A 27,720-nucleotide genomic window follows, 5' to 3' on the forward strand; every position below is an offset into this window, starting at 1 on the left:
TTGCATTTAAATTTTTAAAATATCTATTTTTGAATACTTTAGTCTAAACATATCACTAATCACATTCACACTAAATATAATTCCCTCTACTCCATACGGAAATTAATATTAATTTAAAACTGTTTAGAAACTGACAGGACTGAGAGTTCTAACCAATTTAATATCGATTAGTCGAAACCTTCAGCGAACTAGGAACAATTCAAAAATATGCTTCCTAAAAGACAACTGAGTGTGTCCATCATGCATGTTAACTTTTCAGGAAATAATTGTAGTATAAGTCTTGCAGTGCTCAAATGATTTGACATTTTAACAAATAATATGAAATCTTTTTCTTCACTCTTGAAACGCAAAGAATCATTAGTTTACCTTTTTCAAGAATATCATAATTACACGAAGCAATGCAAGTGAAAAATAAATCTATTTATACCTACACAAACACACACATGCAAATACATTACATACAATAAATACATTTACCTTGTCAACTTTTGATGAACTTTAAATAAATAAGTGTTCATTTTCTATACCCATTGCATCAAATTTCAGGCAGAGAGAAAAAGTGTGTCACAAACTGTGGTCGGCCTTATTTTTGGAGTCTTTAAATTTGTGATTTTTATGTCATCCTCAATCTTTGGAAATTTTGTAAGTAGAACATAGTACTCTCTTGTATAAATTCAGCTGTAGCTTTAATACAGTTATTATTCTAATGATGATAAGCATGGCAAATTCTTGCTGTTTCGTTTAAAATGTTACATATAGAAAAATAAAAATGTTTAAAATTATGTATAAACATTACACACACAGTTTCCTTAGCAATGATGTTATACTGATCAGATTATAGTAATCTTGTACTGATTTTGGACGGATATGTTATTTTATATTTGTTAGATGTCTTTATATGAAAACGAGGCTGAAAATGACAACGCTGTGGATGCTGACAATTTTGAAAACGAAATGAATTCTCCCAAGTCATCAGAGTCTAGAAATGATATGGCTCATTACGAAGGCTCCAATGAAACCCTCGGTTACAACTTGCTCTCTGATATACAACGTAAATACTTAGTACTACTTTAAAACTATTCCAAAATTGCATTGTATAATCATGAACTTTAGTACTTTTGTTTAATACAATATGCTGGGATTTGTAAAGCCACGGAAAATGCAGAAAAATCCATATTTTTTAAGGAAGAAAAGTGTCCTGATACCTTATTTGTTGAGTGTTCCTGCAAAAAAAACAATGTGTGAAATTGTGGGTGTATAGTTACAGCTTACCTCTCTTGAAGATGTTCCAAGTTGATCGTTCCGTGTTGTTTAATTTAACTGAATGCATTTTAAACTTCTTTTTGCAGTTAAAACTTTACAGGAGAAAGAAATTGAAAAATTACAACTCTGTAACATGTAACTGTCTGACCTGCATATCATTAAGCATTCCTTGCAAATATACGTATGTATTAATTTAATATGTATTTTATCATTATATACCGACAGAAAATCTGGTTTCTTTACAAGAAGAGATGAAACGTCCGGATGAAATTATAAATGAGAAAAATTGTAAGTATGATAACTGGAAAATACAAAGTTATACTTATATATATCAACAAAAAGAAGAAAAAAAACTCCTAATGGCGTCGAGTAATTATTTGTACTTTCAGAGATTAAAATGGTAAGAACGTTTATTAGATCTTGCGCTAAATATTTTTAACTGAATACCGATGTTACAACTTGATTCAAAAAGTTATTATTAGTTTTAAGTTCCTTTACTGAACTGTGTGGATTGAACTGCTAGGTATTATCATAGTCTGAATTTTACAAATATGTTGAAAGAAAAGAAATGAAATAGTAGAAAAATATTGAAAAGGACAGAAGGCAGATTTTCTCAGTTTTATTGTTAATAAGTGATAAGTTGTGAATATCTGAAAGATAAATATTCTAAATATAGTACCTATTTTATTTATTTTCATGTAGAATATTCCTCGTCGATACGATATTTTTGTAAGGAAAGTTCATTTTAAAGTAATAATCCATGAATGAATTTTTTAAATTTTTTTTTACATTCAGCCGAAAACGCAGATTTATTGCACAGATGTGTTGCTTCGGAAACGTCTGCAGGTAAAGTATGATATATGCTTATAAAATAAAATCCCTCTTATTTATCTTATAACCCTACATTTAATTCTACTGAATTTTATCATAAAAGCAAAACAGTATAAAAGGTATGTTAACGTAAGTAAAAGTAAGTCGAGTCCTTTTTGTTATTGATTAATAACTGGAAACCAATAATTACATAAATGAAGTCGATTCATCTTTATTATACAATAAGGTTTCAAAAGTCGGTGCATGCATCACCGATGTTATGCATTTTATATAACACTTTTCAATGACGTTTTTGCATCAGCATCAAAATCAAATTAACATATTTTTAATAAATGTGGAAATAAAAGATAGATTTACAGAAACAATAGTACATACTTTATATGATAGTTAAAATATTTGTAATTTATATTTTATGCAACATTTTGTATATTTTAATACCCTCACCATGGCCCAAGGAAAGAGACTTGCATTACGTTGAATTAAAAATCACGTTACATGACAAATTATGAGGGATCCCAAGTAAACAATGTAAATATTTTTCATTCTAGAAGCGGCTGATGATTTAAGAGAACAGTGTGAAGACAAAACTCATCAAATTGAAACACTGGAAGGTATTTTGCATGTTAAATTACCAATATAAATAAACGATTAAAAAGTATAAGGAAATTACAAATGTTCGAAAGATGCATATGGTTTCATAATCCTTTGTTAAATTATTCTTTCAAAAGTATTCCTCATATCGAGAAAGTTATTCAAATCATATCAAGGATTTTTCTTTACATGTATATTGTTGTTAAAATTGTTTATCTTAGATTGATGGTTGTTATATACACAAATAATTACGCTACACAATAATAAAGGTTATTTTTAGGAACTTATTTTTTAAGGAAGGGTCCTGATACCTTATTTGTTGAGTGTTCCTGCAAAAAAAACAATGTGTGAAATTTTGGTGTATAGTTACAGCTTACCTCTCTTGAAGATGTTCCAAGTTGATCGTTCCGTGTTGTTTAATTTAACTGAATGCATTTTAAACTTCTTTTTGCAGTTAAAACTTCACAGGAGAAAGAAATTGAAAAATTACAACGAGAGCTAAACATTAAAAATGGTACGTTTTAAATTAAAGAATAGTTATATTAATGAAATAACATTAAAGAAACTCTGTAACATGTAACTGTCTGACCTGCATATCATTAAGCATTCCTTGCAAATATACGTATGTATTAATTTAATATGTATTTTATCATTATATACCGACAGAAAATCTGGTTACTTTACAAGAAGAGATGAAACGTCGGGATGAAATTATAAATGAGAAAAATTGTAAGTATGATAACTGGAAAATACAAAGTTATACTTATATATATCAACAAAAAGAAGAAAAAAACTCCTAATGGCGTCGAGTAATTATTTGTACTTTCAGAGATTAAAATGGTAAGAACGTTTATTAGATCTTGCGCTAAATATTTTTAACTGAATGCCGATGTTACAACTTGAATCAAAAAGTTATTATTAGTTTTAAGTTCCTTTACTGAACTGTGTGGATTGAACTGCTAGGTATTATCATAGTCTGAATTTTACAAATATGTTGAAAGAAAAGAAATGAAATAGTAGAAAAATATTGAAGGCAGAAGGCAGATTTCTCAGTTTTATTGTTAATAAGTGATAAGTTGTGAATATCTGAAAGATAAATATTCTAAATATAGTACCAATTTTATTTATTTTCATGTAGAATATTCCTCGTCGATACGAAATTTTTGTAAGGAAAGTTCATTTTAAAGTAATAATCCATGAATGAATTTTTTAAATTTTTTTTTTACATTCAGCCGAAAACGCAGATTTATTGCACAGATGTGTTGCTTCGGAAACGTCTGCAGGTAAATTATGATATATGCTTATAAAATAAAATCCCTCTTATTTATCTTATAACTCTACATTTAATTCTACTGATTTTTATCATAAAAGCAAAACAGTATAAAAGGTATGTTAACGTAAGTAAAAGTAAGTCGAGTCCTTTTTGTTATTGATTAATAACTGGAAACCAATAATTACATAAATGAAGTCGATTAATCTTTATTATACAATAAGGTTTCAAAAGTCGGTGCATGCATCACCGATGTTATGCATTTTAGATAACACTTTTCAATGACGTTTTTGCATCAGCATCAAAATCAAATTAACATATTTTTAATAAATGTGGAAATAAAAGATAGATTTACAGAAACAATAGTACATACTTTATATGATAGTTAAAATATTTGTAATTTATATTTTATGCAACATTTTGTATATTTTAATACCCTCACCATGGCCCAAGGAAAGAGACTTGCATTACGTTGAATTAAAAATCACTTTACATGACAAATTATGAGGGATCCCAAGTATACAATGTAAATATTTTTTCATTCTAGAAGCGGCTGATGATTTAAGAGAACAGTGTGAAGACAAAAATCATCAAATTGAAACACTGGAAGGTATTTTGCATGTTAAATTACCAATATAAATAAACGATTAAAAAGTATAAGGAAATTACAAATGTTCGAAAGATGCATATGGTTTCATAATCCTTTGTTAAATTATTCTTTTAAAAGTATTCCTCATATCGAGAAAGTTATTCAAATCATATCAAGGATTTTTCTTTACATGTATATTGTTGTTAAAATTGTTTATCTTAGATTGATGGTTATATACACAAATAATTACGCTACACAATAATAAAGGTTATTTTTAGGAACTTCTGTTTGATATGTTAGCATGGATTTTAGATTTTACTTATGAAATACATTTATGTAGGTGATTTAGCTTCTGTGCGAAATGAAAACGAAAGTTTAAAACGGCATCTAGAAGAAATTGGTAAGTAGTTGTGGAAAATGTAACATCCAGAAAATAGAAAATTAATCCTATTTTTGTCATTTATTTCTATGATTGAAATATTTAAAAAATATGTGTAAATATTTTTTTGTACAATAAAAGGAAGTTTTTATCAGCTTTCTTCAAAACACTCATTGATATGATCCTTCTTTTACATATCGTCATTGGACAGGATCTTCAGAATATTACTAAACATTACTCCAATTTACGACAGGGTTTTCATGACATCAGCATGTACACTTTTTTCCTTTGACTGAATTTATAGATTGATTGGACATGTATATAGCATATAAACATACCTAACGCCATATTTTAACAATGTTATAATGGTATTCATATATAACATTAAAGTTTGCTGTTAAAATGTAAAATGAAAAATGATTCTCATATACTGTTGATATAAGTTTGTCACATATATTGCTTTCATTTACAAACCACATTATTTTGTAGAAAACGTAGCTGCAGATCATCAGAGGCTAATTGATGAAAATAAAAGTCTTAATGGTAACCGTTTTTATAAACTAAAATTAATATGAGCATATAATGTCATTGCTTATTATCATTATCAAATATTGAAACAACTCTTAATAGAGTTTCAAAACAATTGTAAACATGATATTTTATGTATGTTTGAATATTTGTGTTTCAGTTGTGTTTCAAGCTCTATTTCCCTTCCAAAACCAAAGAAAAAACATTTTGTGGTCATTTTTGTATATAAACAACTTTACACGTGGTGCTTTTTGATTATATAAGGGGTATAACTTTTATTTAAGTGTTCACTGGCTTAATATTTTATTGCGTTTCATATAGATTGTACTGATGCTGAAATATTTTTGGTGCATCGATAAGCGGATAACATTTGTTTTTATTTAAAAGGTCAAATTAAAAAGGCAATTAAAGAAAAAGAAGAATTAGGAGCACAACTTGCAAGCCGAAATGGTAAGCTGTGTAAATTTCTCAGAGAGAGAGAGAGAGAGAGAGAGAGAGAGAGAGAGAGAGACAGAGAGAGAGAGAGACAGAGAGAGAGAGACAGAGAGTGTGTGTGTGATTAAATGAGAGAGAGAATAATATAAGAGAGAGAATAAGAGAAAGAGAGAGACATTTATGTTATTATGGTGAACATAAAAAAGTACCGTTTTAGTATAAACAGTTTTATTTATTAATCACATTGGCCTACCCTCTGTTTTATACTTTATGATTTAACATTCACTCTTCATTATAAATTTAATTTCAAATGTGTATTTGATAATTCGAATTTAAAAAAAAACATAATCAAGTAATTTTATGCAATATAGGGGCATTTTGAAATCCTTGTTGATAACCATCATTGATATGGCTTACGTATACATACATGTACTCCCTTACCAAAGTAAAATTATTGCTGCAACAATGCTGCAATATTGCGGCAATATTGCAGCAACACATTTTTGTTACCAGAAACCAGATTTTGAGACTAGTGAAATGTTGCCGCTAGCTGCAACAACTTCTGGTAACATTTTGGCAATACTGCTGGAGTGTTGCCGCTAGCGGCAATAACTTCTGGCAACATTCTGGCAATACTATTAGAGTTATTTTTGTAAAAAATTATATTAACATGCACCTAGAATATTGCCACTAGCTGCAACGACTTCTGGTAATATTCTGGCTACACTTAGTATCATACTGCCAGAAATACTTTTCTGGTCACATCTACATGTATTTGATCATTTAAATCATGAACTAATATACATAATATATATAATTCGATCTGGCAATACTGCTAGGCATCATATTTGATTTCTGCTATAATTATAATTTAAGGAGAAGCCGAGCAGTGGAGGCCGGGGGGGTTAAAAAATTGTTATAACACCTCAAAATTTGCCAGAAGTTTACCACAAACTTTTCTTTTTCCTCTGATTTATTATGCTTACCGAGCTTGCAAAAGCTTTAGCAGAATTTAGACTTATAAAATTTTACACATTCAGCACAAGTCTAAAACTGTCAATTTTAATTGCATGAATATTGCTTTTGTATACATATTTTCCCCCAAAAAATAATAATAAGTCGAAAAAATTAAATCTAATAAATATTTTATGATTAAAGTCTTATTCTAAGAAAGTCTCAATTTAAAAAATCCAGTGATATACCCTTCAATGGCATATAACTGTTATGCATGGTTATGATGTTTCACTATAAAAGACTGTTTGAATCACCACCACCCCCACCCCCAACTCATGTTTTACGTGAATACCGACCTGTCTGTTCTTTTGTAACGGTATATTCTTTTTTTATTAAGTTAAAATATCTGTCTACTGAGATTTGAGTATCTAAACTGCTCGTCACGAAGTTTTTCAACCTTTTATATATACCACCTCTATACTATAAAATACACAAGGGAGGAATCAAAACTTGTGTATTTTATAGTATAAAGGTGGTATATATAAAAGGTTGAAAAACTTCGTGACGAGCCCCTGTGGTTGAATTAAGAATTTTCGTATGCTGTTTGTTTCCACTTTTACTTTCGTTTCAATGTTAAGTAACGCGCGCGTTGATTGGTCGATCAAATCGCTAGCCGCCAATTTTCACTTTCGAAGCTGCCATGTTGTCTGCCATCGAGCCTCATGCAATCACAGTGATCACTGGAGATGGTGAAATGAATGAAATACGGGAATTATCTGTAAACAAGGTTAAAAAATACACTGTCAATGGGGTGTTTATCTGTAAAAAAAAATCAACGGCTGAACTGAGGACGAATCTGAGTGAACGAATCGAGTGTTGACATCCCCTGCACCATCTGCATGAGCACGTTTTTGAAAAAGTAAGTTTAGCAATAAAAATATATTCATTGAATGGCAGTTTAAACATGTTTGTTATAAGAATATAAACCAAAAGACTGCGATCTACCATTATACCAATGGGTTTAACACTGTTTAAGAACCATGCGCGGATCTAGAATTTTATTCCGGGGGGGGGGGGGTCGACGGTTATTTGAGTTTGCCAGGGGAAGGGGGTCCGAGGCATATTTTTGGTAATTTTATAATGTAATTTTAAAAAAATTGAAGGGGGAGGGGGTCTGGAACCCCTCTGACCCCCCTTGAAACTGCTTAAAATCTGAAAACCATTGCCAATGTGCTTATATGAAATCCATTTTTCTTCCCAGTAGGTCTACCCTGGGTTACACAGACCTGAAGAAAACCATGAAAAAAGCTGTCACCTTACTGATTAAATGAATGGTGGAACTGGCAACCAAAAAATAATGATGACGTAATTTGTTTAAGATTATGGAGAGGAACATATACACAACAGTGCTGAATTCCAATGTGGATATTGTTGTGATATTCTAATAGCTGTTTTTGTGATTGTTTATGTGTGAAATCAGAATGCCCACGAGGCTGTCAAAAAAGGACATTAGGAATGTCTAGGACGATTGCCTTGATCAGTCGTAATACAGCAAGTGGTTGTACAGGACTTGTGAACTATAGGTTTGAGCTTTGCTTACGGTAAAGAGTGAACTTTTGTCCATATCCGTCTGTGCGCGTTGTGTCAATCCGTCTGTGCGCGTTGTGTCAATCAAACTACAATACATGTTATTCTGCAGCAATAAATTGTCACTGAATGGCCGAGTACTTTTAGTCAAGTTTCATCATGATTTGTTCTTCATATTTGTGTTTATTGTATTCATGTGTTAAATTTAAAGATTATTAATTTTAACTGGTGTTCTTTATAAGCATGTTGAAATTCCAGTTTCAGGTCTCTAACATTATACATTATATTTTTAATTCAATACTTACGTAGTATTTTGTGCATGTTACATTGAATAATATAATATTTTTACTTTTTTTCATTTTGGTTGTAGATTAATATAATATACATGACTGCTTTACTGTTTACATTTATTATTTATAAATATTGCATATATTGTATCATTGATGCCAGAGCACAGAAAATGCATTGAACCAATATTTTTGCAATGTCATTTTTCTTATGCAAATGTATTGCCAGAAAGATGTTGCAGCAACAATGTGTTGCAGCAGAATTTTTGCGGCAACATCTTTCTGGCAATATTGCCGCAATCTCATTTGCATACGAAAAACGCTACTGCAGCAACATTGCCGCAATGTATTGCCAGAAAGGTGTTGTCGCAACAATATGTTTCAGCAAAATTTTGCGGCAACATCGTTCTGGCAATATTGCCGCAATCTCATTTGCATACGAAAAACGCTACTGCAGCAACATTGCCGCAATGTATTGCCAGAAAGGTGTTGTCGCAACTATATGTTGCAGCAAAACTTTTGCGGCAACATCTTTCTGGCAATATTGCCGCAATCTCATTTGCATACGAAAAACGCTACTGCAGCAACATTGCCGCAATGTATTGCAAGAATGTTGCTGCAGTATTGCTGCAATAATGCCAGAATGTGTTGCCAGAAGGTCAATGTTGTGGAAAGGGCTGTATACATGGAAATAGTCGCCCCTTTTTTCGCCCCTTTCGCCATTGTTGTCAACAGGCGAATGTAAGACGGGGCGAAATACGATGTCTTAAACTATCTCTTTTAAAACACATCTATGTCTGGGCGAATTCAAGACGGGGCGAAAACTGTTTGCAAGAGTAGAAAATAACCATGTATACAGTATTTACTGAAAAACAATCATGAATCACTTGTTGGACGTGTTACGTGGTTAATGTTTTTATGTCTATCTATTGAAATAGAGGACAATTCTGATCTTCTCTCTAATTACCTGGAGATGAAGAAAAAGGAAGAAGAGATAGCAGGTTAGATTGTATTGTTGTTTTCACAAATATCCTTTTTTAAAACTCTTTTGATCCAGTTCTTTCGAAGTGAATTTGTAAACAGTCTACGTTAATGTGCTAAGTTTCAAATTATTTTATCAATATTTCAAAAGCTGAGCTAAAGAAAATGCAAGAAAATTATCAATACGAAAAACGACGTTCAGAGGAATTGTCAGGTACGATAATTTATAATTTCTTCCTAAGATTTGTTCGAAGATTTTTCTATATGTTTCGATTATTTTTAATTTATTTAATTTTTAATTATGTTTTATTTTTTTTTAAGGCCAATTAAGTTTGAAAAACAAGGAAGTGACAACTACCGAAAATAAGTACAAACAAGAGATGGAAGAACTTAAAGCTAAATATAAAACTGAGAAGGGTAAATTTTCACATTTTTTCATTAATGTTTCAAAAACATTTTTTTCAGTTTATCTTAATAATGCAAGTGATCTTCGTTCAATCGAAAGAGAATGTGGGTAAATTTGCAAAAGAGAACTTACAAGACACAAAATATAAAAGATGTTTTTAAAAAAATCATTTAATACAGCTAGTATGGATAAATACTATACATGCATACCATTTTCACATAAATGCATGTACATATAACTAGTCAAGCACAAGCACATATGGTGATTTTTTTTTTTTACATTTTGGTCCCTTATCTACATATGTAACATGTGAATGATGATTTCGTTGTAAAAGTATCTTTGGTATATAAAAATATTTTATAACTCTACAGATCAAGCAGAAAAGGAGAAGGAATTACTGAAACAACACGTCACAAAACTCACTGAAGGCAGTCAACAACTTCAAGCTGAAAATAAGCGAATAAAGGGTAGGCTCTCTCTCTCTTTCTCTCTCTCTCTTTCTCTCTCTCTCCGATTATTCTGAACAGTAGTCTTGGCTTTTTCAGACGATTTACAGTTAAAGTCAATGGAATGTGGAAACTTGAAATCTGAACGGTTGAGAATCACAGGTTAGTTTTTTTTTAATTTTATTTATCTCATATAATGGAATTCCCCACCTTTGGTCAGCATGTTCTATGATCATGGTGATTTTCTACACCAATTAATGATATAACGATATAAAAAAAAAAATTAATAGTTACATCATTTGCTAATAAATAGATTTTGAATAGTTACATCATTTGTTATTGCTGTTTAATGTATAAACGAGGAATTGTTTGACCCAATTCCAGCAAATACAATTTATTATGGTTTGTAAGTTTGCATTTTATTATAAAAAAGATAGTGTGAGCCAGCTTTCGTTAGAGGAAAGCAAATGACAAATTAAATGAAATGGAATAAGTTATTTACCTATTGCACTCCCCTCCCAAGAAAAAAAATTGTATACATTTAAATTGAATATGTCTACAAAATTGAATACACTTGGTACGATATATACAGATATTTTAGGTCAGGTATATTTACAACAAGCCAATAAACAGCAATTTATAGTGGGAACGCTCGACTTGATGTTTGCATCATTATTAATAAAAGTGTCCTTTGCACGCAGTTAATTACCCTTAATATTTAACACCTTTATGTAAAATACATTTAACTCGTGAAGTAAAAAACGTGTCTTTATATATATATATATATATATATATATATATATATATATATATATATATATATATATATATATATATATATATATATATATATATATATATATATATATATATAGAACTGTGTGGATTGAACTGCTAGGTATTATCATAGTCTTAATTTTACAAATATGTTGAAAGAAAAGAAATGAAATAGTAGAAAAATATTGAAAAGGACAGAAGGCAGATTTTCTCAGTTTTATTGTTAATAAGTGATAAGTTGTGAATATCTGAAAGATAAATATTCTAAATATAGTACCAATTTTATTTATTTTCATGTAGAATATTCCTCGTCGATACGAAATTTTTGTAAGGAAAGTTCATTTTAAAGTAATAATCCATGAATGAACTTTTTTAAATTTTTTTTTTACATTCAGCCGAAGACGCAGATTTATTGCAAATATGTGTTGCTTCGGAAACGTCTGCAGGTAAATTATGATATATGCTTATAAAATAAAATCCCTCTTATTTATCTTATAACTCTACATTTAATTCTACTGATTTTAATCTTAAAATCAAAACAGTATAAAAGGTATGTTAACGTAAGTAAAAGTAAGTCGAGTCCTTTTGTTATTGATTAATTACTGGAAACCAATAATTACATAAATGAAGTCGATTCATCTTTATTAAAAGGTATAAGGAAATTACAAATGTTCGAAAGATGCATATGGTTTCATAATCCGTTGTTAAATTATTCTTTTAAAAGTATTCCTCATATCGAGAAAGTTATTCAAATCATATCAAGGATTTTTCTTTACATTTATATTGTTGTTAAAATTGTTTATCTTAGATTGATGGTTATATACACAAATAATTACGCTACACAATAATAAAGGTTATTTTTAGGAACTACTGTTTGATATGTTAGCATGGATTTTAGATTTTACTTATGAAATACATTTATGTAGGTGATTTAGCTTCTGTGCGAAATGAAAACGAAAGTTTAAAAAGGCATCTAGAAGAAATTGGTAAGTAGCTGTGGAAAATGTAACATCCAGAAAATAGAAAATGAATCCTATTTTTGTCATTTATTTCTATGATTGAAATATTTAAAAAATATGTGTAAATATTTTTTTTGTACAATAAAAGGAAGTTTTTATCAGCTTTCTTCAAAACACTTATTGATATGATCCTTCTTTTACATATCGTCATTGGACAGGATCTTCAGAATATTACTAAACATTACTCCAATTTACGACAGGGTTTTCATGACATCAGCATGTACACTTTTTTCCTTTGACTGAATTTATAGATTGATTGGACATGTATATAGCATATAAACATACCTAACGCCATATTTTAACAATGTTAAAATGGTATTCATATTTAACATTAAAGTTTGCTGTTAAAATGTAAAATAAAAAATGATTCTCATATACTGTTGATATAAGTTTGTCACATATATTGCTTTCATTTACAAACCACATTACATGTGTATTTTGTAGAAAACGTAGCTGCAGATCATCAGAGGCTAATTGATGAAAATAAAAGTCTTAATGGTAACCGTTTTTATAAACTAAAATTAATATGAACATATAATGTCATTGATTATTATCATTATCAAATATTGAAACGACTCTTAATAGAGTTTCAAAACAATTGTAAACATGATATTTTATGTATGTTTAAATATTTTTTGAAAATAGAGTATTTAGAACAAGAAAGACAATCAAGCGCTACATTGAAAGAAGAGGCTCAGGCTTTGAAAGAACAGATTACCAACAAGGAAGATGTTTTAAAGGAACTTGAAAGTATTTTTTACGGAAACATCTCTTTATTAGCCATCTTTAAGTGTGCTCTCCTAATAATGATCTCTGTATAAATGAAGATTACCTAATATAAATGGAAGGTTAACTTTAGTTGGTTTAAGAAACTGTTTACTGCATTCGCCATCTTGTGGCATCTGTATTTTTATAATTATATTCTTGGATTAAAAAAAAAGTTTTCATGATTTGTTATTGTTTTAAGAATTCAAGGATTTCTGCCAATAGTATTCGATTAGTGAAGGATATTGATTATAATTTAAAGAAACCCGACGAATAAAATTATCAATGATATGACATTTTGGAAATATGATTATGAGTCAAACAGTTGTGTTTCAAGCTCTAGTTCCCTTCCAAAACCGAAGAAAAAACATTTTGTGGTCATTTTTGTATATAAACAACTTTACACGTGGTGCTTTTTGATTATATAAGGGGTATAACTTTTATTTAAGTGTTCACTGGCTTAATATTTTATTGCGTCTCATATAGATTGTACTGATGCTGAAATATTTTTGGTGCATCGATAAGCGGATAACATTTGTTTTTATTTAAAAGGTCAAATTAAAAAGGCAATTGAAGAAAAAGAAGAATTAGGAGCAAAACTTGCAAGCCGAAATGGTAAGCTGTGTAAATTTCTCAGAGAGAGAGAGAGAGAGAGAGAGAGAGAGAAAGAGAGAGAGAGTAAGAGAGTAACAGAGAGTGTGTGTGATTAAATGAGAGAGAGAATAATATAAGAGAGAGAATAAGAGAAATTAAATAAGAGAGAGACATTTATGTTATAATGTTGAACAAAAAAAAGTATCGTTTTAGTATAAACAGTTTTATTTATTAATCACATGGGCCTACCCTCTGTTTTATGCTTTATGATTTAACATTCACTCTTCATTATAAATTTAACATTTCAAATGTGTATTTGATAATTCGAATTTTAAAAAAAACATAATCAAGTAATTTTATGCAATATAGGAGCATTTTGAAATCCTTGATGATAACCATCATTGATATGGCTTACGTATACATACATGTACTGTATACATGGAAATAGTCACCCCTAATTTCGCCCCTTTCGCCATTGTTGTCAACAGGCGAATGTAAGACGGGGCGAAATACGATGTCTTAAACTATCTCTATGTCTGGGCGAATTCAAGACGGGGCGAAACTGTGGGCAAGAGAAGAAAATAACCCTGTATACAGTATTTACTGAAAAACAATCATGAATCACTTGTTGGACGTGTTACGTGGTTAATGTTTTTATGTCTATCTATTGAAATAGAGGACAATTCTGATCTTCTCTCTAATTACCTGGAGATGAAGAAAAAGGAAGAAGAGATAGCAGGTTAGATTGTATTGTTGTTTTCACAAATATCCTTTTTTAAAACTATTTTGATCCAGTTCTTTCGAAGTGAATTTGTAAACAGTCTACGTTAATGTGCTAAGTTTCAAATTATTTTATCTATATTTCTAAAGCTGAGCTAAAGAAAATGCAAGAAAATTATCAACACGAAAAACGACGTTCAGAGGAATTGTCAGGTACGATAAATTATACTTTTTAAGATTTGTTCGAAGATTTTTTGATACATGTATGTTTCGATTATTTTTAATTTATTTAATTTTAATTATGTTTTATTTTTCTCCAGGTCAATTAAGTTTGAGAAACAAGGAAGTAATAACTACCGAAAATAAGTACAAACAAGAGATAGAAGAACTTAAAGCTAAATATAAAACCGAGAAGGGTAAATTTTTACATTTTTTCGTTCATGTTTCAATTACATTTTTTTTCCAATTTATCTTAATAATGCAAGTGATCTTCATTCAATCGAAAGAAAATGTAGGTAAATGTACCAAAGAGAACTTACAAGACACAAAATATAAAAGATGTTTAAAAACAAAATCATTTAATACAGCTAGTATGGATAATTACATGCATATCATTTTCACATAGATGCATGTACATACATGTATAACTAGTCAAGCACAAACACATATGGTGATTCTTTTTTTTTTTTACATTTTGGTCCCTTATCGAACATGTGAATGATGATTTCGTTGTAAAAGTATCTTTGTTATAGAAACATTTTATAAATCTACAGATCAAGCAGAAGGGGAAAAGGAATTACTGAAACAGTGCGTCACAAAACTCAATGAAGGCAGTCAACAACTTCAAGCTGAAAATAAGCGAATAAAGGGTAATCTCTCTCTCTCTCTCTCTCTCTCTCTCTCTCTCTCTCTCTCTCTCTCCGATTATTCTGAACAGTAGTCTTGGCTTTTTCAGACGATTTACAGTTAAAGTCAAAGGAATGTGGAAACTTGAAATCTGAACGGTTGAGAATCACAGGTTAGTTTTTTTTTTTTAATTTTATTTATCTCATAGAAGTGGAATTCCCTACCTTTGGTCAGCATGTTCTATGATCATGATGATTTTCTGCACCAATTAATGATATAACGATATAAAAAAAAATTGAATAGTTACATCATTTGCTAATAAATAAATTTGGAATAGTTACACCATTTGTTATTGCTGTTTAATGTATAAACGAGGAATTGTTTGACCCAATTCCAGCAAATACAATTTATTATGGTTTGTAAGTTTGCATTTTATTATGAAAAAAATAGATAGTGTAAGCCGGCTTTCGTTAGAGGAAAGCAAATGACAAATTGAATGAAATGAAATATGATATTTACCTATTGCACTCCCCCCCCCCCCCAAAAAAAAATAAAATTGTATACATTTAAATTGAATATGTTTACAAAATTAAATACACTTGGTACGATATATACAGATATTTTAGGTCAGGTATATTTACAACAAGCCAATAAACAGCAATTTATAGTGGGAACGCTCGATTGGATGTTTGCATCTTTATTAATAAAAGTGTCCTTTGAAAGCAGTTAATTACCCTTAATTTTTAACATCTTTAAGTAAAATAAACGAAGTAAAATAAATGAAGTAAAAAACGTGTCTATATATATATATATATATATATATATATATATATATATATATATATATATATATATATATATATAAGAATTTATTGTTTCAATGAAATTATTATACTTTTTCGATAGAAAGGGTATTCTGAAAGTCATAAAGATTTATAAAGAATAAACAAAAAACTTTTTTTCATAGTATCCAGGTACCATAATATAAATCACTCTTTTATGTATTGAAAATGATGTCATTTGGATTGATAATTTTAGGAGAGCTAGACGCTGCCAAAAAGGAAATTGTAGAGCTCAGTAATGAAAGAGATAAACTGGGAGGTTTGTAACTTTATCTATCTATCTATCTATCTATCTATCTATCTATCTATCTATCTATCTATCTATCTATCTATCTATCTGATACTTAATAATAAACTATGTTCCTAATTTATCTAACTATACATTTCGGTTTTTTTTTTAGCTTTCATTACCACTGTAAATGATGAAATAAGGCAACTGAGAGCAGCTCTTGAATTGAAAGAAGCAGAGAAAAATGCTGCCAATGGTAACTTTGTAGTATAAAGTTAATTTTAAATTTACTTGAAGTTTGTAAATACAAATCTTTTCGATGGTTAGTTGTATTTTTTAAATTTAAACCGTTCTGACAAAAGGCTAAATGCGTACTAGTATTTCAAGAGTAATATAAAGGAAATTTAAACAAAAAATCAGTTGTTGGTTTTCGCCCTCCCCCCCCCCCCCCCGATCTACATGTAAACACAAACAGGAAACAACTGAATAAAAAAGCTTGCTTAACTCATATCATAGCCACCTGTAGATTGACGGGTTCAAATTGGGATAAAAAGTTGTTTATGGAAATCATAAATTCAGTTATAGAAAAAATCCAGAGTGATGCAGAATAAAGTGGATAAAATTTCGATGTTGAACATATTTACCGCTGTATTTGGTACTTGATAACATGCAAGGATTTATGTAATGTAAGGATAAGTGTAGATTCATATAGAAGACAAGGCCCCAAGATCTTAAGTCAAATTTTATACACAGTGACTGTCTTGCGATTGACAACATCGAAAAAATGAAATTCTTTTTGAAAGTGTCGCTATATTATGTTGATAGTTACAAAGTTTAAGTGTAATTTTATGTCATATCATAATTATATAAAAGTTTGCAATTTAGACTTAAGTCTAAAACTGCTTCATGGTCCTGATGCCACGTGTGTCATAAAGCAAATTTTGTTAGAAAATATGATTATAAACCCTAACACAAAACTTGGTATACATTCAGTTTTAATTCATGGTCAACATTAACAAAGGTAAAATCTTGATATGAAAACATTGAAGAGTATTTTATGATAATTTAATTCTGGTTGTAACGGCGCATTTGATTGGATAGAGAAATTTAGTTAAATTTATATAACCTGGTTTGCACGTCACAAGACGTGTCACAATGCACCAACGTCAAAAACGTACTAATCCGCTTTATCTACCCAAGTTATACGAGTATCATCTGGGTTGGAGTAATTTACGCTTTTTTAAAATCCGCTACGCGAATTATAAAGCGTAAATTGTCTCTACCCAGGTTATACTCGTATAACTTGGGTATATATTGAGTTCGTTTCTTAAGTGAATGACGGCCAAAGTATATATATATATATATATATATATATATATATATATATATATATATATACATATATATATATATATATATATATATATATATATATATATATATATATATATATATATATATATTTCCCCAGTGTTTTTGTCTGTGATAACACTACGTATCGATTTTGTACTAAATAACCCATAACTTTAAATTGGGGCGCCAGCGGGGTTTGCTTATTTATATTTAAATATTAAATGGTACAATAGCTAAAGATTATATAAATATAAGTAATAACGAATCATTCTTTGAATATTCTGAGGTTATAATTTCGGTTTTTATTGGATTTGATCACGCCCTGACCGAAATTATCACCTCATAATACTCAAAGAATGATTCTTTTTATATATATATATATATATATATATATATATATATATATATATATATATATATATATATATATATATATATATATATATTACACAATTACTTTGCATTTACAGTTTTCATTCTTCAGTGTTTACCATGACACTTTTGCAATTTATGTACAAAAGTATTGCTATGGATTTTTCAATTCAAGCAATGATTATGGTTGAGTGAAGGAGCAGTAAATAAGTGCGGCAAAAGCTTCCAAAAATTGAAAACATATTGAAAACAAAGCGACTTTCAGACCCTTCAAGCCTTTGATTTATCAACTAAAAACGATTTATAAAAAATTATATGAGTATATGAGTATAAATTCGGTAGCGTTTGAATTCATTCCTTTTAATATATAAAGGGGTAAAATTATCAACACGATGCAAACATTGTTCAATTTAAACACTTATGTAGACAAACAACTTTGACATTTTATTCCGTACATTTCGTTCCTGGGATCAGTTGCCCTAATAAGCAAAGTGCCCCTTGTGTTCATAATTGTTGTTTTATATCTGTGCTTTGCGACGTAAGATTCAAATAATGGTTCATTTTGACATTTTTTCCACTAGAATGCATGCAAAAGGTTGTTAGAGAAAAGCAGGAAATGATGTATAGCATGGGGAATCTTCAAAGAATAGAGCTAGAGAACCACCAACTTAAACATCAAAATATGGATCAATCAGGTAAGAGAATATATTTTTTTTCAGTGGTTAATTATGTTTTTTTTAATGTATTTAACATAATAAGACACGCTTATATATTGTTACTTGCTGTTTACGTGTTGCTAATTGCAGTCGATTATTATCTTAGAAAAGTATTGCTCTGTTTTCTGAAGTCTACGTTCAAGGTTATTAAGCTTTATATATCTATTTACCGCAGTTATTTATATCACTTATACCATTCCGGAAATCATTGATAGTTTGGAAGGATAAAGGTTGACACTTGCTGCTTAACATTCTTAAAGCCGAGTATCTTACCTAAAATGTCGAATCAGTAGTATTGATATTTTTTAATCATCTGTTACTTGTCTAAATTCTTTGAAATAATTTTGCCCTCTTTTAAGGAAAGAATAATTACACGTATCTAGATCATTTTTAACTTGCATTTAGGCATTAAATGATTATTATCTAAAATTCAGAACAAATTACCAAGCTTCATGCATCACTTCAAGAATATGGATTATTACGCGACCATATTCAAGAATATTACAAAGCTTTGCAAGATTCCCAAATGGAACTTCAAAGAGAAAAAGGTATGACATTTTTGTCGTTATAAAATTTTCAAATCAAATAGTATTTTAACTAACCTGAGCTAAAAGCTCAAGTGAGCTATTCTGATCACATTTTGTCTGTCGTCTGTCTGTCTGTCCGTCTGTATGTATGTCTGTCTGTAAACTTTTCACAATATCAACATCTTCTCAAGAACCACTGAACCAATTTCAATCAAACTTGGTACAGAGCATTCTTATGTTAAGGGGATTCAAAGTTGTGAAAATGAAGGGCCACGCCATTTTACAAGGGGAGATAATTTGGAAATATTGAAAGAACGAGGTACAGTTTCACTCATATTTTGCCCTGTTCTTAGGTAAATTTTTTTAAAAATATCACGAAAAATTGAAATGCAGCATTTATTTACACATAAATACCCATAGATTAAGAATCTATAAATAGTTATCTGATTAGACTTTCACAACTGTAATTGTGACGTCATGAAAAGTGCATTTTCTCGTATTTTTTAAAACTAAGCAGACGACACCAATTTTTCAATGGTTATTTGAATAGAAAACAATGCCCGCAGCCGTCGCCCACGATGAAATTCACATTTTAACTTTATTATGTGATATCACATAAAATGAATTAATTTCGTTCTGGGCGACGGCTGCGGACAAATTTTCCTCTTCAAAAATTTTTTTAAAAAATTGCAATTTTTCATCATTTTTGACTACATTTTAGAAATATGACAAAATGTTGAAGTCATTATCCTTTTTTTAAAAATCAGAATAAAGGTGTATAGCATAGCACGGTAATTTATATACACATGTATAAAAGATATTGTGTGCATATTTTCATGAGATTTAAACAACTTTGGAATTTTAGGGCAAATATTTAAAGAAACCGTATCTTTTCAAAAATCTTCTTCTCAAAAAACAAAAAAGCCAGAAAAGCTGATAATTGTCTGGAAGAATCCCAAGGTAGTGTAAATATAAAGTTGTGAAAACCATGACCCCCAGAAGTAGGGTAGGGCCACAACTGGGGGGGGGGTCGAATTTTAACATAGGAATATATAGAGTAAATCTTTAAAAATCTTCTTTTCAACAACCGAAGGCCAGGAAAGCTGAAACTTATGTGGAAACATCCTCAGGTAGTGAAAATTCAAGCTTATTCAAATCATGATTCCCGATGGTAGACAGAGTTCACAACGGGGGGGGGGGGGGGGGCAAATATTTAATTTACATACATGTAATAATAAATAGAGGAATATAATAAAATCTTTTTCTGAAAAAACATTTGCCTAGAAAAGCTGTTATTTTAGTGGAAACAACTTCAGATAGTGTAGATTCAAATTTTTTTAAATTAAAAATCTTTAGAAGTAGGGTGGGGCCACATTTGGGATCCCATTGTACAAAGGAAAACATTTTAATTATTCACAAAAACTGATATGTTATCCTATATGGTTTTACCTATATGCAAGCATTTTTAGATATTGCTGATTCTTTAACATTGTTTGAATTTTGGCAACTGGATGAATATTGGGTTTCACATGGGGTTCAGAATTTGATGTTGGTTTATACCCTTTATATAAACAACTGTTTATGGTCTTTATGTAAAATACATTGCTGAATGTGACATGACTATAAAATAATCCTGTAAAAAAAAAGAATTACACCATATTGTCCAACCATTTTGTATAATGACCTTGAAGTTGATTTTATCATGCCTATTGTTGCTCAGATGAGCGATGTGGCCCATGGGCCTCTTGTTTTATGTTAAAGATCTGGGGAAATCAAATTCATGAAAATTTATATTCGTTGAGATGACACATATGAAAAGAAATAATTAAAATAGACAAGTAAGAAAATAAAAAAACACATGTACATATTTAAATAAAATTAGTCAAAATTACATATTGTAGATCATTTTAGACTTTAAAACAATGATTGTTGTGTAAAATGTGCATACTTTAGAGTATGAGTTGCATATTTGATCAGTAATTTTTCTATGATATATATTAAATATTTTAAAGATGGGCGATAATGATCTTATCAAACATAAAAGAAATGAATTAATTTATTAATGAATTTGATTAAAAAGAGAAGAGTCGACACATCAACGAACTGCTGTCAAAAACTGGGTACCGTTTAGATAGTATGGCTTCAGAACTGAACAATTATCGGACAATGACTGAAGGTTACAGACGTTCATTGGAAGAAGAAAAGGGCAAGTTAACAGTTGTTATTCAAATATATCTTCAGAAACCTAAATACTCCTAGACTTAAACTTTTCAAGACACTGCGTCACAAGATGGCAATAAATTTTAATGTTTTTAATATGTTTGTATCAATCAATTTGGTTGTGTATCGTCATAGCTTAGTGGATAGTCATAGCTTACATATGTAGTGGTTAGAAAATCGGGCTTGTTTTCTGCAGATTATGAGTTTGAATCCGCTTACGGCTTTATTTCATGTTTGATGAATCAAACTTTTTAAAATATCGAACAAAGACGATGATTTTACTTACAAAAATTGATTTTCTTCAAAATTATAATTGTAAAATGTTTGGTTCATAATATGCAGATGTTGATTTCGCTATTGTGACGTCATAATGGCACAGAAGCCAACATGAAAATTTATTTTTAATATAGTAAGGTTTATAATATTTCTATTTTTAGTATACATGTAGTCATGTCAATAACATAATTTGTAGCGTGATAACATGATATCAATCGGGCATTCATATCATAGGGAAAATACGATATTACGATAATAATGTATAAGGTATTATATTTTAGAAAAATCCAACAAATTAGAACGAAAGTTGGATCGTCTTACCAGTAAGTACAGTTTTACATTTGAAAAGAAAATTCCACCATCGACATTCTTCGAAAAGTTAAACATTTATGACCAAATTTAAACCTGCTTGGTCCAATTTTATATCAGATTATGTGTACGCTTATAAACGATGGTTATGCCAAGAACGTGTTAAATAATATACATTGCAGGAGTTTTCCTGCTCTCTCTCTCTCTCTCTCTCTCTCTCTCTCTCTCTCTCTCTCTGATCATTTAATTTCAAAGTTTTGCTATTTTTGATGTGGCTTAGGGCAAAAAGAAGGTTTTTGAGATTTGTTTTTACTTATTGTAGTAGACAATGAGAAGCTGACGGAAGAACGAGACAAATGTGAACAAAAGAGTTTTGAGTACAAAGACGAGTGCAGAAGCTTGCGTGAAGATCTTGAAAAGTCACAAGCTGAATGCCGGGACCTACTGAGCCAAACACAAGAGGGAGCTTCCGACGGTACAACGAGTTTACTGCAAGGTAAACGACAAAACAGTTAGATGAATTTATTTTGATTTTTTTAATTTAACCTATGTTAAATACAATAAAACAATAACTACTCAAAGTCGAAATTGTTTCTGGAATCTTTCAAAATCTAAATGATCTTTCTTTATTAGCTTTATTTTACTTCCTTTTTATTTTTAGGAAACTATTTCACAAGCACACCGATGGGCAATGGTAGTATACATTAATTATAGCATATTGCATTTTTTAAAAATCAGACGGAGAATTAGAAACTTGCGCGTTATGAGCCACCACAACAAGCATTCAATGGTTTTGTTGACTTGTAAAAAGAGAACTTATTCAAGTCAAGCATCCTGATAACATGTAAATAGTTTTAAGTTGCCTGAATCATTAACTAGCTCAAACTATGAGCCATGGATCAATTCTTTTTGGCAAAAAATAGGTGCAAGTTAAAGAACCGTCTGCTGCGCACAAGATAAAAATGGTAAAAAAAAAGTGTAAAGGGGTTTTCAAAAGCTCAATGCTAAAATATATATGTTTTTGTATATATGTGTTGCTAACTAAAAATTGCGTTCGTTCGGTTTTTTAGTTTATTTTCATGCGTTTGACTTTATATTTAGAACTTCGTTGCCAATAACCAACAATTGTATAAAACATAAATGAGGGTTTTTTTGCTAAGGTAAAAAAAACAGGCTTTTTATTTGATTAGATTAATCGTGGCTTGATAGCGGGGACCGAATTTTTAACTTGTTAAAAAAATGGGGCTAAAATTAAAAATAAAAAAAAATTTAAAAGATGGCCTTTAATGATTAACAGCTGAAAGATGAAATTTGTTGGAAAAAAGTGGAAAAAAGTGAATATTAGTAAATTCAAATGCAAGTTTTTTTTAACAAATACCACCATAAATAAAACTGTTTTTCTGATGTATTCCATAAATCCAAGGTTATTCGGCACTTGATGAAAGTACTCGTTATTAGTTAGGTGATGTGGTCCTTATTCCTCTTGTTTTGTTAGATTAAGCCATACTTATGACTCTTTCTTCCAGGGTTTGGAAAGCCGAGTTCTCAATCTAATTTTGTATTTGGTAAGTTAATTTTAGGTCTTGTCCAAACTTGGAATTGGCACATGATAACTATTGCATTAATGAAATTATTAGTAATTGGCCATTGACTCCTTAATTAATATGTAATTGTTTTATATTTTTATTCCTGATGCTTTGCAACTTACTATGACTTACAAATCTCAATGGTTTATATTAAAAAAAAAACATGTTTCGATTTTATGAATATTCGAAGAAGTTATTTTTTGTTATTATTGTAATTTAGGAGATATTTTTTTTATTTAAAAATTTAATTTTTTCCTTTATATTTCAAGGAACAGGAGGAGATAAAATGAACAGGAAAAAGTGAAGCAAAGATTTCGTTCAAGTGATTCTTTTTTTTAAAAAAAAATCAAGCAAAGTGTGCGTCGTGTGGGTTTACTATATTATCTACGCCAGGAGGAAGGGAATTCTTGACATGATATATAAGCGACTTTTTGAAATGATTATGACTTTTTTAGATACCGGGTCCTGTGCTGGAGATTGTGATCATTTGGTTAGAACCACTTCATAGCAAACTAAAATGATAAAAGATAACCATGCATTTATATTTCTTTTGAAGTGTTACATGATAATAATTTGTTGAGTTGTGATACATTTACTATATTGTTGCGTGGGGTGTAACATGAAAAAATTCCAATGGTTTAAATGCAAGACTAATTTTGTTTATTCTGTCTGATATTCATTTATGTATTTCACTTCCTTTTGGCAGCTACTTCAACAATACACATGTCTGGCTGAACAGGTCAATGACTTCCGATTCTATTGACATTATATACCAGTACATCGTTATGTTTAAGAATCAACCACAATATAAAAAGATTGAAATCAAACAAGTCTCATTTCATGAAGGCCATGCATTTTTATGGATATTTTTGTTTTTTATTTCAAATTAATTATCCATGGAATAAATTTTTATGTCTTATACTTTTATTATATATAACCGGATAAATATTTTTAGAGTTTTACGTGCTCTGTCTCATTTGTGTGGATGCATTTTTATTTAGACATCTTGTTATTCTTTAAAATATAATTATACATGTATTTGTGTTGTCTTAAAAAATACTGTATATCGATTTTTACCGACACGTGAGTTAAAGAAAATAAAGTTTAATTGCATAGCTCATATTAATATTCAGTTATCAATTGGGCGTCGTCATTGTTATAAGCGTTTCACACCTATATTTCCTCCATTTTTAAGCTTAAATGCTATGAAAAAGGTAAGCATATCTTAAAAATATGCTTCTTATGTATTAAATTAATAATAGACTGTAGTATTATACCTTTGCATAAGTGATATTACTTAATTAAAGGGATTTAGACACGATTTGAACCCAACATTTTCAAATTTTATTTTTTTCATTTTTAATATATAGAATGATTAATATGGGTATAATATGGGTGTTTGCCACGGGTCATTTTGTCAAAGAAATGGCAATTTCCTTACTTTATATAATTTGTAAACAAATATAAGATTCGAGCTTTGTTTACATAACAAAATAATTCTTTTCTGTGTATTTCGCTTGTAACTTGACATCTAACATTCAAATTTTGGTCAATCTTACAAATGCAAAAGTAAACCATTTAATACATGAAGATAAAAAATAAAATTTTGATCTCAGATCGTGTCTAAGTCCCTTTCAGGTCTTTCGTTTTCAACGTAAGACCATATTGGTTTTGTTCGTTTTTTCCTACTGTTATTTCTTTTACCTACAAAATATGATTAAATGATTTCTCGAAAACGGATTGGCTCGGCCGATTTTCATAAAACTTGCACATTTGATAGACATTGATCTGAACTTGATAACATTTTTTTGGATGACGTCCTTTTTTTTGAGATAATGACGCGATTTTCAGACGGTCGGCTTGCATTGTCCAGTGATCTCCTCCTAAACGGTAAAAGATTTCAAGTTAAAACTTTCGGAAATTGTAAACAAGATATTGTAGATGTGTCATTTGGCATTCATATTTGTCATGCTCAAAAAACGTTGAAGATCGCATGGTCCCGAAAAATAAGATTAAAAATCTTCGTATTTGTTCCTGATTTTTTTAATCTCCACTACTGAAATCAAAAGCCACTGATATTCCCAAAAATTGACAGACATTGTCTAACATCCACTGTATATTCACTGTACCCTACTGTAAATCCATTGTACACCCACTGTACAGATCTACTGTACCACACTTTATCCCACTGTACAGAGCCACTGTACTCCACTGTACTCCACTGGACAGCACTGTACCTACCCACTGACCAGCACTGTACCTCACTGTACACCACTATACGGGGCACTGACCAGCACTGTACCCCACTATACACCACTGTACAGGGTACTGACAAACACTGTACACCACTGTAACCCACTGTACCAATGTTTTTATAAGTTATTTATATGCTTGAACAATGAATTGAATATTTACTTTATTTGAGACCAAAATCTGGATTTGTTTTGATTCTTTCCTATTGCTTACAAGAGAGAAAATGGGCTTCTATTTCTTTAAGTTCACATATAATTACATGCTAGGTCAGGATTTTTTTCCAGGGAAAGGGCAGGGATATCATCGATTTCTGGGGGAGCTTAGACATATTTGGGATAGTTGTACAATGTAAGTTTTAAAAAATTGAATTATCCTCTGCTCCCCCCCCTCCCCTATCCTCCGATCCATGCATGTATTAAAAAATCAGAATCCAATTATCATACAAAATAAATCAACTTATCCACTTTAAAGGGGAAAGTATTTATATATATTTCAATATCAATTTTCTAGTAATTAAATATTTATTTGGGATTTTTATTTTTACAATGAATTTAATTTTATCAATATTGTCAAATAAATATTAGTTTACATGTAACATTAAAGTTTTAAAATTCAGAGAATTTAAAACTATGTATTGCATTTTATGGATAAAAAAAATCCACCATATTGCACAACATACTGATTTTTTTTTTCAAGTGAGAGAAGATAACCAACTGGTCTATACTTTAAAATGTTTTTGAAGTTTTACTTCACAGGAAGATCCGTGGGTCAGTGTCTGTGTATAGTATACATACTTTCAATAAATCAAAAGGTGTGAATGTCGTAATATTCAACCTTGTAAATTGTCAGTCTGACACCTTGTTCAAGATATTATGTAATTCCCTTATAGGGGTATTTGTGGTCTTTAGAGTATTAAATCCAGTTGAAATATATATTTTTAAAAATATAACATGTGTGAATAAATGAAATTATCTTTATATTCATCATTTTAGAAGCTTTTTTATTATTATTTAAATCAAGTCTGATATTAAACATGTTAAATATTTATAAATCCCTTCCCCTCCCCCAGCAGTCGCTGATTCAAAATAAGTATAGTGTTAAGTTAGAAATGAAATGTGGTGATAACGAACAGTGTTCAAATAATATTTCACTCTGTTACGATACTTTAAATTATAAACTTTTGAATTCTAACACTGTTCGTTATCACCACATGTCATACATCTACATGTATCTTCTCTTGCACAGCTAAGAATGTTGCCATGATATAGATGATACAGTCAGTTCAAGCATATCTTTTACAACATACACCATAGCATAGCATAGCATTGAAATCTCATAGCATAACATTGAAATCTCATATCATAGCATTGGAATTTCATACCATAGCATACAATCTCATAGAATCGCATTCGTCATATCATACCTTGTTTTCCCTCGGACTGAAATGTCACATTTTCATTGGATTAAACATGGCACGTGATTGCCTCATATATCTCTATGTAGGTTCGTTGAGAATTAATATTAGGCAATATGGCCGTCATTGGCCGCCGCCTCACCTACTCATCTCGATTATTCATATTATTTAACACAGAAATCGTGTTCAGTAAGTCCTTAAAATATTTAGAGTAGTGGCCCTTTGGAATTATTTTTAAATTAGAGTAGTTGCCCTTTGAATAATGACGTCACATTGTTGTGTCTGGATCAGAACAAAATGGCACCGTCTAAATTTGCTCAAATCTCTGCAGAGGTTTAGGCCTATAATTGACTAG

General features: G+C 30.1%; 1 protein-coding gene across 2 annotated transcripts in view; it reads left to right on the top strand.

Annotated features, from left to right (window-relative positions):
- Positions 1-26,930, top strand: part of LOC128176206 (uncharacterized protein PF3D7_1120600-like) — a 176,721-nt gene extending 149,791 nt beyond the window's left edge. The window contains exons 53-77 of one of the 2 annotated variants that reach the window (XM_052842359.1): positions 547-642; positions 889-1,051; positions 3,140-3,199; positions 3,352-3,414; positions 3,918-3,968; positions 4,503-4,565; positions 12,251-12,310; positions 12,788-12,841; positions 12,989-13,093; positions 13,661-13,723; positions 14,379-14,441; positions 14,573-14,635; positions 14,743-14,838; positions 15,196-15,291; positions 15,378-15,440; positions 16,307-16,369; positions 16,512-16,595; positions 18,646-18,759; positions 19,215-19,328; positions 21,388-21,513; positions 22,085-22,126; positions 22,435-22,608; positions 22,774-22,806; positions 23,639-23,677; positions 24,154-26,930. In XM_052842359.1, the coding sequence (XP_052698319.1) occupies positions 547-642; positions 889-1,051; positions 3,140-3,199; positions 3,352-3,414; positions 3,918-3,968; positions 4,503-4,565; positions 12,251-12,310; positions 12,788-12,841; positions 12,989-13,093; positions 13,661-13,723; positions 14,379-14,441; positions 14,573-14,635; positions 14,743-14,838; positions 15,196-15,291; positions 15,378-15,440; positions 16,307-16,369; positions 16,512-16,595; positions 18,646-18,759; positions 19,215-19,328; positions 21,388-21,513; positions 22,085-22,126; positions 22,435-22,608; positions 22,774-22,806; positions 23,639-23,677; positions 24,154-24,206 (2,001 nt within the window). In that variant the 3' untranslated portion in view covers positions 24,207-26,930. Of the gene's footprint in view, positions 1-546; positions 643-888; positions 1,052-3,139; positions 3,200-3,351; positions 3,415-3,917; positions 3,969-4,502; positions 4,566-9,846; positions 9,910-12,250; positions 12,311-12,787; positions 12,842-12,988; positions 13,094-13,660; positions 13,724-14,378; positions 14,442-14,572; positions 14,636-14,742; positions 14,839-15,195; positions 15,292-15,377; positions 15,441-16,306; positions 16,370-16,511; positions 16,596-18,645; positions 18,760-19,214; positions 19,329-21,387; positions 21,514-22,084; positions 22,127-22,434; positions 22,609-22,773; positions 22,807-23,638; positions 23,678-24,153 lie in introns of both variants that reach the window. The other variant, XM_052842361.1, reaches the window with a different exon arrangement.
- The last annotated feature ends 790 nt before the right edge of the window (positions 26,931-27,720 follow it).

This window comes from Crassostrea angulata, chromosome 3 (assembly GCF_025612915.1).
Source record: "Crassostrea angulata isolate pt1a10 chromosome 3, ASM2561291v2, whole genome shotgun sequence".
In the NCBI taxonomy this organism is placed as follows: Eukaryota; Metazoa; Mollusca; class Bivalvia; order Ostreida; family Ostreidae; genus Magallana; species Magallana angulata.